The 12,786-nt window shown below is 41.3% G+C and overlaps 2 protein-coding genes across 8 annotated transcripts; one reads left to right on the plus strand and one right to left on the minus strand.

Annotated features, from left to right (window-relative positions):
- Positions 1-19: 19 nt before the first annotated feature.
- LOC133418130 (proline-rich protein 15-like protein A) lies at positions 20-5,373 on the minus strand. 4 transcript variants are annotated; one of them, XM_061706536.1, is made up of 3 exons: positions 5,246-5,373; positions 3,501-3,672; positions 20-1,245 (listed from the first exon to the last, which is right to left on the minus strand). In XM_061706536.1, exon 3 carries the CDS (start codon positions 1,218-1,220, stop codon positions 909-911), a length of 312 nt encoding a protein of 103 aa, XP_061562520.1. In that variant the 5' UTR covers positions 1,221-1,245; positions 3,501-3,672; positions 5,246-5,373; the 3' UTR covers positions 20-908. The 4 variants fall into 4 exon arrangements, with proteins under 4 accessions (XP_061562520.1, XP_061562519.1, XP_061562518.1 ...); XM_061706535.1 differs by having other exon boundaries at positions 3,501-4,675; XM_061706534.1 differs by having other exon boundaries at positions 3,501-3,668; positions 4,580-5,373.
- A 146-nt stretch (positions 5,374-5,519) lies between these two features.
- cdk5rap3 (CDK5 regulatory subunit associated protein 3) lies at positions 5,520-12,255 on the plus strand. Of its 4 annotated transcripts, none has more exons than XM_061706057.1 (14): positions 5,520-5,695; positions 5,782-5,830; positions 7,099-7,230; positions 7,650-7,750; positions 7,850-7,898; positions 7,993-8,171; positions 8,363-8,499; positions 8,858-9,002; positions 9,492-9,587; positions 9,732-9,816; positions 9,894-9,982; positions 10,126-10,331; positions 10,693-10,864; positions 12,153-12,255. In XM_061706057.1, the coding sequence occupies exons 3-14, from the start codon at positions 7,179-7,181 to the stop codon at positions 12,216-12,218; spliced, it is 1,377 nt and encodes a 458-aa protein (XP_061562041.1). In that variant the 5' UTR covers positions 5,520-5,695; positions 5,782-5,830; positions 7,099-7,178; the 3' UTR covers positions 12,219-12,255. The 4 variants fall into 4 exon arrangements, with proteins under 4 accessions (XP_061562041.1, XP_061562042.1, XP_061562039.1 ...); XM_061706058.1 differs by having other exon boundaries at positions 5,785-5,830; XM_061706055.1 differs by having other exon boundaries at positions 5,520-5,639.
- Positions 12,256-12,786: the final 531 nt, after the last annotated feature.

Consider the following 12,786-nt stretch of genomic DNA (forward strand, 5'->3'; position numbering starts at 1 on the left):
GCAGTATTAAAATGGAGCACAATGTTATTTTCTGTAAAACGATATTACTGTACAAGTGCTATCATGCATACAACACTGGAATAACCAGTTATATTCTTCTGTTAGGTTTGAAATAAAAAGCTCCCTCAGTTGTATTGTTAAAATGTCTTTTTTTTTTTTGCTTCGTATAATTTGTTTTATTTTATGGTTTTTGTAATAAATGAATGCTTTGCAAAAAGTGGTGTCTGCGTGTAGTATGTAGCCACCAAGTGTCAGTGTAATGTTCCACCTTAGAGGATGAGGATGAGCTGGTCCATGACGAGCGAGTCGAGTGACGAGTGTCTGCTTACTGTCACCATGGCAACAGAAGCAGCAACAGATGAGGCTCGCATTAGGAGACTTTTATCCATTTTCAAACAACATACAACTGGCTGGTCGTCACTCAAATCGCATGGCACCTTTAGACAAAAAAAATGGACTGGTTGCCAGTCAATGGGAGGACACATCTAGAAAAACAAGCATTCACACTCACATTCACGCCTACTATGTGCACAATCTTCATGGAACCTGACATTCATGTTTTGCGACTCGCATTAGAAAATGTGTAAATAAGCACAAAAGAGGGTGTTTTACATGACGTCTTGGTTGGATTTATCAAAAAGAAAGATACCACTACACAGTCTTGTTTGATATGTACAACAATTGTAGATGTTTCTCCGCTTTGGTTACTCCACTTGTGTACTGATTGTGTAGCACAAGTTCATTATAATAAAACACCCCCGTTAGAATATTAAAATATACAAACAGACTATTAAAATATACAAACAGACATGAAGGTTCTGTTAGGGGTCCTGGATGTCGGACCAGCACGTGTTGGTCCGGGGATTTTCACCCGTTCTCCTTCCGTCGGGTCCACATTGTCATATGTGCTACTTGTCACTCTTCTTCTTGTGGTTCTGCTCGCCAAACAGGTCGGGGTTCTCTGCCAGCGTGGCTCGGACCTTCTTCTTCTCCTTGAAGCGACCGGAGTGGGACACCTTGACGTGGCGCCCCTTCGTGGCCGACTTGTCCACGATCTTCTCCAGCCTGGCGCTGAACTCGGCCGCCTCCGGAGCGGGCCCGCCGCCCCCCGACGGTTCTTTGGTGTTGCTGCCGTACTCCGGCGGGATTTCGTACAGGACCTTGGGCTCGGACTTGGTCTTGCGGGAGAACGTCAGCTTCCACCAGCTGGGGTCAGACATGATGGTGGCGGGAAGGATGCGGGACCTGGGGAGGGGCACAACATGTGTTTAGGGTAGCGGTCACTATGTGCGCGCGTGCGTGTGGGGCCACCTGACACTTGGCCCTCAGCTGATGAATGAATAAATAATTACATGAACGACTATCTTGTGTCCGTGAGAGCTGATATGATGTCAGACAAACACTCTCTGAATAAAGTAACAACAACAGTACACAACACTTGTAACAATTATATTCCACTCTACTATTGATTTGCTTGACCTCGCCTTAGGCTACTCTACTTGACTATACCATACTCAACTCTCGGCACGACCTCATCCTACATTACTTAGCTTCACTCTCCTTTACTCTTTCTACTCAACTCTATGCACTACTTTGTCCTGCATTACTGCACTTTACTCTTCCATACTCTAATATAATCAAATGTTTGCACTACTTTGCTGTACATTACTTTACACTATTCATTGCCCTACATTACTCTATGAACTGTCTTTCCCTGCATTATTCCACTCTATTTTCCTCTACCCTTTGCCGCACTTTACTCTCCTTTACACGACTCAACTCTACTGTACTCTACTCTACCTTGTCCTGCATTAGGCCACTCTACTCACCTTTACTCCGCACTTGTCTACTCTACTCTTTTATACTATACTCTGCACTGCATTACACTACTCTACTCTCTAGCTTCCCTGCATTACTCCACTGTATTCTCCTGTACTCTTTGTCACCGATGGATTAGTAGGTTGTTATCATACGATTGTGCCGTACCATGTGTGTTCTATGGTGAAAGAGTGTGCGTGTATGTTCTCGGCTTCATATGAGCAGCTATGCAAATGGCGCACATCTGCAGCGGTCTTATCAGCGACGAGCACACCTGTCGGCACAAAGGTCCCACGTCGCGTTTGATCTGCTGTGTTGACTCCTAAAGTCGTAAATGTTTTATTTCTTTTTATGCTACTAAGGAGGGCTCACGCGCCATGCTCAATAAGGCACATGGGTTTCACTGCTCGGAGGCGTGAGCCAACTAAGCGAATAACAGTCAACAGAGCCTGGGGTCAAAAAGAATAACATCACAAAGTTAACTTTGGAATTATGTAGTTTATTGTTTATTTTTCCTAAACGTTTTGCACATTTTCGTATAGTTTTTATTTCACTTCATATTTGTTTTTAAACCATTTCACTATGCCACCTTGTTTCAGGTCCCTCTGCTCACTTACATCATTATTTAAGTATTTGATTGACATTTTCTTGTTTATTTTATTTCATACTCTGTTTTGGGACATTTGGAGTGACATCTAAGGGATTATATTTATTGTTGCACTTTATTGTTGTTTTTGCATGAGACATTTGTTGTGCACATTGCTGTTGCAGCTTTTTTTTTTTTTTTTTACTAAATGCAAACGTATTGAACTTAAATGTTTAATACAACTGAACTGTACAAGTGCAGTGATTCGAACTACCGCTAAGTGAGACTATAATCAATACTTTTGGCAGAAACAGATGCCCTCAAAATCAAACTATTTTTTTTGGGATGCTGATTAACTAACAGAGAATAACTTATACAATGTGCATATTTCCTCCTGGCGTGTCGGACCTTTGAGACCAGGGCGCGTGTTGACTCACGAGGGGCCCAACCCGCAGTTGACTTTTAATAAGTTACCGTGTGTGTGCCGTCATGCCTCAACACATCACAGCAGTGGGACAACCCCAAAAAAGAACACCGCGCACCTCTTTGAAAAATATTTTTTCCAAATCACTCAGCAGCTGATGGCGAGGCACCAGCCGCTCGCCTCCACCGATCCATCGCACTGTCACACTTTCTTTTGCTTTGTGATTGGGACCTTGACTTGTTTTTAATTGAGTGGGTTACCGTCGTTACAATGACAACAATCATACAGTGGATACAGAGATACTGTAGACAGACAGACAGACTAAACATTTGAAGACATTTGGTTCAATCACTCAGTTGTGCGAGGAAAATTATGATTTCAGACTCTCCCTGGAGGCAACGTCAGACTTGATTAACGAGAGAGATAGATAGATAGATAGATAGATAGATAGATAGATAGATAGATAGATAGATAGATAGATAGATAGATAGATAGATAGATAGATAGATAGATAGATAGATAGATAGATAGATAGATAGATAGATAGATAGATAGATAGATAGATAGATAGATAGATAGATAGATAGATAGATAGATAGATAGATAGATAGATAGATAGATAGATAGATAGATAGATAGATAGATAGATAGATAGATAGATAGATAGATTACCTTGCTGGCTGAGGAAGCGGATGAAGAAGAAGAAGGTGGTCAGACGGGAGTCAGTGTCGCCATGCTTTGAACTTCCCGTCGCCCCTTTTGGTGGTCTTCTTGTCAGGTGAGCAGCATCTCGCTTGTCTGACTTCTACCGCAGTCTCACCTTTTCACCCTTGCAGCCACCTGACTGACACACGCGCACACACACAGACATACACACACACACACACACACACTTTGATCCCGCCCAGCTGGGTGCAGGCGTGTGTGACAGTGACTCAGTGGGACCTTCCTTCAGTCCACGTCGTAGAGATTCCTGAGAGCCGAGCAGCTTTACAAAACTGCACATACATTTTCCTTTATCTGCCTCAAACGCCACTCGGGCCCTACTGTGGAATTTGGACTCGGAATGAAATCATCTTTGTGTTTGACTTGTCTTACTCCTGTTTCACAATTGGGATTGCAGACACACACACACACACACACACACAAGTGCATGTGCATGTGAATGCCGAGTGTCAGTCAACCATGTTTTGCATAACTTGTGTAAAGTCGTTGTACTCTTGCTTGGCAACTTTGCCTGACATTGAAATGGCTGTGAGGTGATGTGTGAATTGAGCCACTGAGAACTAGAGTGGGGTAACTCCAGTTTTGTATTTTTTTAAGTTAACTGCGAACATTTATCGATAAAATATTTTGACATATAGGTCCACTATTGCACTTTTCCTGATTCATCAATGCAACACTGTGCCAACTCCTGTTTCCATGATGGCCTTTTTTTTTTTTTTTTTTTTTTCCCTCCCAAATGAAAATCTATAAAATTCCAGCAAAAACAGCCCAGACAGTAAGTTACAGAGATTGATAGAAACCTCAGAAAGCAAATAGTGCTTATACAAAGGTGTCAGTGCATCTGCATGTTTGTATGAGTGATTGTTATTTATCTTCATTCATGAAATATTGATCAATTTGTTGGATGTTTGGACTAGACCGTTATTGCACTCAATGTATGTTTTTAATCAATTTGGTTCTTTCCTTTCAGGCCACCGAAATGATGACAAGGATCCAACCTATGAAACTGAAGATAATGACAGTACCTCAGTTGTAGATAAAAGAGCAAGCCATATGATCCAATAGGAATATGCAATATGATCCAAGTCCAATTTGCCCAAATCTAAGGGAAAACACAATTTCTGCAAAAACAAGTACCCAGATGAAGTAATCATTCCGATATAAATCACAAAGAAGCCAAGAAAAAGAAAAACCAAGAAACACTGTCAAATATTCAATATTTAAAAATGCATACTGTATATTATACATTTCAAGCCAGGGTTTGTGTTTCAAGGTAGGGTTTCCAGACAAGATTAGGGTTTCCTTTCCCGAACTTTTTCCTTCCTTTTTTCCAGAAATGACTGAATTTAAAAAAGTATATACCTACATGTTGGCCTACTATATATTAACAAAAATGAAATAAAGCAACTTAGGGATCATAACCAACAGCAATAAACACACCAGCTGGAAAGAGGCTGTACAAATTATCATAAACTTTATGATTATATGGCGTGTATGTTGAGTGTGGATGTAGTCAGACAATAGGAAAATACCTGCTAGCCCATTTATATGCGGAAAATAAAGTGTCATCGCTTTCTTTTAAGATATGTTATATAGCCTCCACGAAAAGACGCTCTTTTGCCGACCATTGACTCATGAGAAACTTAATTGATCTTGATGATTGATGCAATAACAAAAGGTGTTATACTTACCTCTAATGACGTCCTGTATAATTACGGATGTTTGGCTTCTAAAGTGTTTTATAACCATAAATACATCGCTAATAAATGCGTCAAAGATCGAGTAGTGGTTGAAAAGACAAAACAAATCTTGATGAAGATTTGTCGCTCTCTATTGACAAACCATAGCGCTGCACGGAAATAAATGCTCGGCCATTCACCAATCAGAGCGCGTTATCAGCAAAATGAGCTCCTATTAGCCAGGTCTTTTATCAACGTAAGATCACCTCGTCCTATTGGTCCTCGCTCTCGTAACGTGTCAAACCCGGATAACGATGATGATTTCTTCTCCAGAGAAAGTCCTCAAATAAACATGGAATAAAAAGCCGTACTGCAGGATTTCACAGAAAAACAAGTCATCATGGAGGTAGGAGGAAGAAACCAACGAGCTCGATTAGAGTTGGCTCACCGTTTTAAAGCTCAGTAAGAGGCAACTGTGCAGCTGTGTCTGCGTCAATGCTTTACTGTATAACGTTATCCATTTCTAAACGAGTATTTTCTCACCTCAGCAGAACATTCAGAACGTCCCCATCGACATTCAGACGAGCAAACTGTTAGGTAAGGCCGAAAACAATATTTTGTTCATCTCATGCAAGCCTTTTACGGGGCTTCTTTTAGTTGACCTGTTATAAGACTTGGCTCCAGTGTGGTGGTGCGTTTAAGGATCATAGAAAAAAGGAAAAAGACTGAGAAAATGCCACTTGGAATATTGGAAGTCCCTCCACAGTGGGATGCGTTTAATGTCATAACGCAGTATATCCAAACTTTATGGAGCCAAGGCACATATTGGGAAAAAAAATCATTGTACACCACCAAACAAAAAATGTATTGCTGTGTACTTAAATTAACTAATAATGGATACACAGGTTAATTGTGTCTTCCGACATCTAATAGAAGAGCATTTCATTGCTCTGCCTGTCACTATATGTTGCTGACATAGACATAACTAAGATGCATAATTTGTAGGAAATAAATTTACTGGAGTTGGATCATTTCCCATTCTCACGCCTGATATTCTCTCACAACACTGATGTGGTTGACAATGATTGGAATCATTGATCGAACTTACTAAAAGTAACAAAAACATACCAGTACACAGTTGGTTTTAAAAAAGAACTACAACATTCATTCATCTTCCATTCCGCTTCTCCTCACTAGAGTCGCGGGCGTGCTGGAGCCTATCCCAGCTAACTTCGGGCGAGAGGCGGGGTACACCCCTGAACTGGTCGCCAGCCAATCGCAGGGCACATACATACAAACAAACAACCATTCACACTCACATTCACACCTACGGACAATTTAGAGTCTTCAATATCCTGCATGTTTTTGGGATGTGGGAGGAAACCGGAGTACCCGGAGAAAACCCACGCAGGCACGGGAAGAACATGCAAACTCCACACAGGCGGGGCCGGGATTTGAACCCCAGTCCTCAGAACTGTGAGGCAGACACTCTAACCAGTCGTTCACCGTGCCGCAAAACTACAACAGCAAAATGCAAAAATAACTTGTACAAAAAAACTAAATAAAAAAAACAAAAAAAAAAACAGAGTATTAGATAAAATAAACAATAAAATGTCAAGGGTATACTTAAATAATATTACTAAACAGATGACAAAAAGAATACAAATATATAAAGCTTTTTCATTTAGTCTTAAAACTATGTAAAATTGTGCAAAATCTTTAGTTAAAAAAAATGAACTACTTAAATCGAAACACACTGCGGCACAATGGTTCGCCTGACATGGAGTCAACATGTTCTCACGTGTGTGTGTGTGTGTGTCTGCGCCTGCCTGCGTGCATGTGTGTGTGTGTGTGTGTGTGCGCAGACTGGCTGATAGATCGTCGTCACTGCAATCTCAAATGGCAGAATGCTGTCAAAGGGATCCGAGAGAAAATCAACAGCGCCATGCAGGACATGCCGGAGAACAATGAGATCAAGCAGCTCCTCTCAGGCTCCTGTAGGTATCCATCTGTTATCATTCACCAAGCCAAGCCCCACCTTTTAAATCTACACACACTTAATCACAGATACTACACTGTAGAACTTGAAGATGACGACCCCAAGTGGACAAAAATAATACCCGTACCTCACATCCATATTTTGTTGTTGAGTAATGCAAAATTAATTTTGAATCAATGGGATAATCGGTAGCATATTGATTCTAAAAATAATAGATTGCTGCAGTCCGACCTGCGTCAAGGCATCTCTGTATTTGTATGTTGTTGTTTCCACCACTGGAGGGCAGTGTCACATTATTTAGTGGTGCAGCGGTACACACTGGAATTCATGTTACACAGATTATATAATTTGAATGCAACAACTACGTATAATACAACTACACATTTATAACAGATTATTTGACCCTGTTCCATGTAGACATTCACTACTTCCACTGCTTGAGAATCGTGGAAATCCTGAAGGGGACTGAAGAGTCGTCCAAGAACATCTTTGGCAAATATTCCTCACAGAGGGTGAAGGTGAGAAGATCCAATCCAATCTAAATTGCTGCTGCGGCCTTCTTGTTCATTGTCAAGTCACTTCAAAAGTTTTGTGATTGTGTGTTTGTGTGCTTGCAGGACTGGCAAGAGATTGTGTACCTGTACCAAGGAGATAACGTCTATTTGGGTGAGCGCAAAATCAATTAAAGATCGCTTGAGAACATGGGAAAAGGAGCAGCACAGTAGCCAGTGTTTGTTTTTTTTCGGGGGGTATGTTACAGCCGAGGTGGCCAGCCTGCTGAGTCGCAACGTCAGCTACGAGGGTCCGGCTCTGAGGAAGCAGCTGGCCAAAGCCAAGCAGCTGCAGCAGGAGATGAGCCGGCGAGAGATGGAGTGCCACAGCTCGGCCGGCAACCTGCGGGACCACTACTACGCCGCCTGCAAGCAGTACGGCATCAAGGTGAGGTCACGTCGGAGGAGTAGTAAGATGAGTCCAAGAACATACACTGTTCTATGTCAAGAGTTTTCTAGCCTTCATTAAGCCAAACCACATAATTTACATTACAAAAATTTCACAGCACGCCACCTTGCAAAAACATCACAGAAAGTATGCACGGATGCACTGTAGTCACCATGCTGCGCTTCTTCCAGGGAGACAATGTTCCTCGTGAGCTGCAGGCTCTGGTCAAAGAGCTACCAGATGTTCTTGACAAAGTGGGGACGGATGCCGCCAGGCTTGAAGAGAAAATCCAACTTTACACCGCTTTCACCAACTTTGTATGCGAGTGGTGAGTATATAAAAATAAAATAAGGATCTCCGCTATTCGTGGGGGGATAGGGACCAGGCCCGACAGCGAATAGTGAAAATCCGTGAATAATTGACATCCATTATAACTGCATTGAGGAAAAATAACTGTATACAGTATATTGCTACTATACTACAGGTATATATAGATATACTGCCAATAAGCGTTTTGTTGTTGTTGCCCCCCCCCCCCACCTCAAAAAAATATCTTAAAAAAAAACAAAAAATGTAAAACCAAATTTGAAACAAATCCACGAATAAGTGAATCCGCAGGTGCCAATCCGATTCTGTCCACTGTATGCTCCTATCCCGTTGTTTAGCTGACGAGTATCTGTCGGCAGGTCGGAGCCGGTTCTTCCTATGTTGACATTCGTGCAGAAGAGAGGAAACCCCACATTCTACGAGTGGAGGACCGGGAAGGTTCCCACGGTGACGGAGAGGCCGCACGTGGAGGAGACACCTGCAAAAGCGCCGGCCGACGACACGGTAAGTTTCCATCTTGACACATAGATTGGTAAGTAGTTTAAAAACTATTTATGAAAAAGTAGTAAGAGAGACAAATATTTACTGTTTACTATAATTTACTCAAAATACATATGAAGTATGGCTACATGCAGTGACCGAAAATAAACAGCTTTAGTCATAAAATACTTGCAAATGAACAATAGTTAAGAAACTAGATACACACAGAAAAAGAGAGGCAGTCATGCTAAAAAAAAAAAGCATTAATAATTGTCCCTAATGTGCTTATTTTGTGTTACGTAAGTAAGGCATTAGGGGCCCTAGTGAGGATAAGCGGTGTAGAAAATGGATGGATGGATGGACCTTTAGATTGAATAATTATTTAAGTACAGTTTTTTTTTCCTAGTAATGTGTTTATGGCGTTTCGGCTGTTTCTAAGGCTCTTACTTTTCTTCATAATAAATAAAAATTGGAGAATTAGAGAAGTTGTGTGTTTTTTTTTTTGTCATCTAGATCGACTGGGGAGACTTCAGCACTCAGGAGCCGGGCTCGGGAATCGCAGTGGAGGACGGGATTGACTGGGGCATCAGTGTGGAGCCCAGCTCTGAGGTCCGATCCACTTTGGGATAATGCTGTAACATAGCGAAATGTGGAAAAAGTCAAGTCCTGTGAATACATTCTCGATGCATCGTATATGCACTAAAGTCATATATTCCTTAAGAGTAAACATCTCTTCCTGTTGTCTGCCAACAGGACGGCGGCGGTGGAGATGCGATCGACTGGGGGGACGCCGACGTCGCTCCCGTTGAGATTGAGATCGTACAAGCGGGCGCAGACTGTACGTGAGCTTCTAATTGTACCTACTAGACTTGCTTGAATATTTGTTTGTGTTAAAGACGAGGCACAACATCGTAGGTCCCGAAGACGTGGCGAGAGGCAGTGATGCCTTAAGCGTGCTGGAGAACGCCCAGTCCCGCAGGCAGTTCATCGATGAACTCATGGAGGTAACATTTAAGGTTATCATGGGATTAAAACATTTAATCAAATAAGCATTGATGATGATGTTGATCTCTTGTTAAAATGCCACAAAGAGCGGTTGGGACTCACTTCTCTTATAACTGCATCCTGTTCCTGCCCCCCCGCGCAGCTGGAAGCGTTCTTGAGCCAGCGCCTCACCGAGATGCGCCAAGAGAGCGACGTGGTGGCCATGAGTCAGTTCCAGTCGGCGCCGCGTATCATCCTCATCCAGAGCAGCGAGCATGTCCGCGGCATGCTGTCGGAGGTGCAGGACCTGCTGGGCCGACTCACGTCGCTCCGGATGCAGCACCTCTTCATGATCCTGGCCTCGCCGCGGTACGCTGTCGCTGCACAAAAAAAAAACAATGGAAAAATGTCACGGAATGAGGACTATATCACAAAAAATAAACAAACGTCTTCATACTAGTGTGTTTATCGTACCTTCACCCTTATAATTGCGGTATTTATTTTAAAATAAGATTTAAGATTTACTCAAAACCAGTAATAAAATCTCTATAACAAGTCATAGTACCTTATTAAGATTTGTGAGGAAGCTAATGCTTGAAGCAAGTGAAATGTTCTTCGACAAAATCTGCCTGGTAAGATAAATATTTTGGCAGACAAAGAACAAGCATATTTTCTGTTCATGGTCCCAGACAAATAAACTCAAAACAAAACAATAAACACTTGTGTGCAGGTACGTGGAGCGTGTGACAGAGGTGCTGAGCCAGAAAATGAAGCAGGCCGACATTCTGGAGCTGAAGGCAGTCAGCATGGTTGAGAAGAGGCAGGAAGCCTTGGAGGAACAGTCCAGACTGGAGCCTCGAGTTGACCTGCTGGCAGAACACACGCAGGAGCTCAAAAAAATGGTAAGCATATCGTCACCCAGGCGAAAATCTTGGACGTCCAAATATTGCCAATTTCATATTTTTCACAAATTGATACTCTTGGTCTGTCCCCCAAGTTGGCTGTTATTTTTTGTTTACACATTATTAACCAATTTAAAGTGTAGAGAATAGCTTAAGAACAAATTTATTAAGTCTCTTGAACACTCAACTCTCTGAGAAGTATTGTAAAACTCTCTTCCCTCCTTCTGCGGGAGCCGTATGGCATTATGTCACCTCAAGATTGAAAGTCTGGATGTTTTTTAGACAATAATGAGTGAAAATAGTCAAGTTAAATACATTTAAATAAGCTTATTTTATAAAGAATGGATTGCTTTGGTGCAGAAGGAACTGGTCAGCCATGAGGGTACGTTTGTGTGCAGATTAATTTCTGCCTATTGCACTGCAAAGTCAAATCATCTTTTTATTTATTACATCACTTGTTGCTGTAAGACCTTTTGAGAAAGAGTTGGGAAGATGATGTAACCACTGTCGTAAGCGCAGACATTGATGTGGATTTTAATTAATGACAGCATCATAATTTAACAAATTGTTTTCCCCGAATTTTTAAACATTTGCTATTGAACATGATTTTGAGATGGTGTCATCTTAATGTTGATGTGCAACGGTATACGATAGCAATATAAGGTGTAATACAAACTTGAACCATGCGGTGTTTGAAAACAAGCAATATTGTGTTTTGATGTCCTGAAATTTTGGAGATGCAAGGATTCCGCCCGACAGGGATGACACGTTATTCTCGCCCCCACCACCCATCCAAAAAAAAAAAAAAAAAAAAGGTTTTATTATACCGCCACTTTTGTGTCCTTCTAAAACGTCCACATTGCAACCATTGCAACATTAAATAGTTAGCTCATTCAGCACATTTGCTTTCCATTCTCAGGTTACTGTTCTGCTATATGTTAGCAGACCTAGTTAGCATGTTGACATTTGAGCAATTCTCATGACAAATACTGCATAAATACAGGGCAAAATCTAAAATGGAATTGCACTGATTTTAGAAACTCTCACGGTATTAGTACTATAATTCAGTATAATTATTTCCCAAATCTCACATCTACATTTCTTTATATTTGACAAGCATTTCAGTTCAGTGGCAGCTCTTTTAGCATTAACACCCACTTTCTACAGAAATTGCATTCGCTAGTAATTATTGCAACAGACAATGATCTAAATGGTATTTATGTATTCAAATCTTTCATATGTTTGAAATAAGTGTTGCTTATTTTTGTGTGAAATCTATTCATCACAGATTGAAGGTGACATTTGCAAGCGCTACAGTAACCGGCCAGTCAACCTGATGGGTGTCATCATATAGAGAGTTTAACCGGGACAAAATAAAAGTTTTATTTCATTTCAAAAATCTCGTCCAGTGTGTTCTGTCGATGCTAAAACTGTGGCGTGCTACCTTGTGTGTGTCCAAAACGGTCCAACCATCCATTTTCTAGACCACTTATTTTTCTGTCTTTTGTCCTTTCATTCACGCACAAATTTTTTTTCGGTGAAAATTTACTTTAGACTAGCCTTCATTTTGTTATCGACTTCACTATCGGTCCACACGTGCCTTTTAGCACCCGTTCTTCACTTTTCACCATTGGGTACACACTTGACAGGTCACTCAAATTTAGGCAAACCGTGACCTGGGTGCCAACCAATATCACGTAGCCAAAAAAATAAATAAAAATTTGCACTTACATTCAAACCTATGGAGAATTTAGTTTTCAATGAAGGAAGGTAACTTGTATGTTTTGGGAATGTGAGAGTAAAAACTCACTTAGGAGACAGCTAAGATTCAAACCCTGAACGTTAGAACTGGGAGGCAGATGTGCTAACCACTATAGCGAGGTTTCTCAACCTTTTTTGAGCAAAGGCACATATTTTACAAT

This window comes from Phycodurus eques, chromosome 19 (genome assembly GCF_024500275.1).
Source record: "Phycodurus eques isolate BA_2022a chromosome 19, UOR_Pequ_1.1, whole genome shotgun sequence".
NCBI lineage: Eukaryota > Metazoa > Chordata > Actinopteri > Syngnathiformes > Syngnathidae > Phycodurus > Phycodurus eques.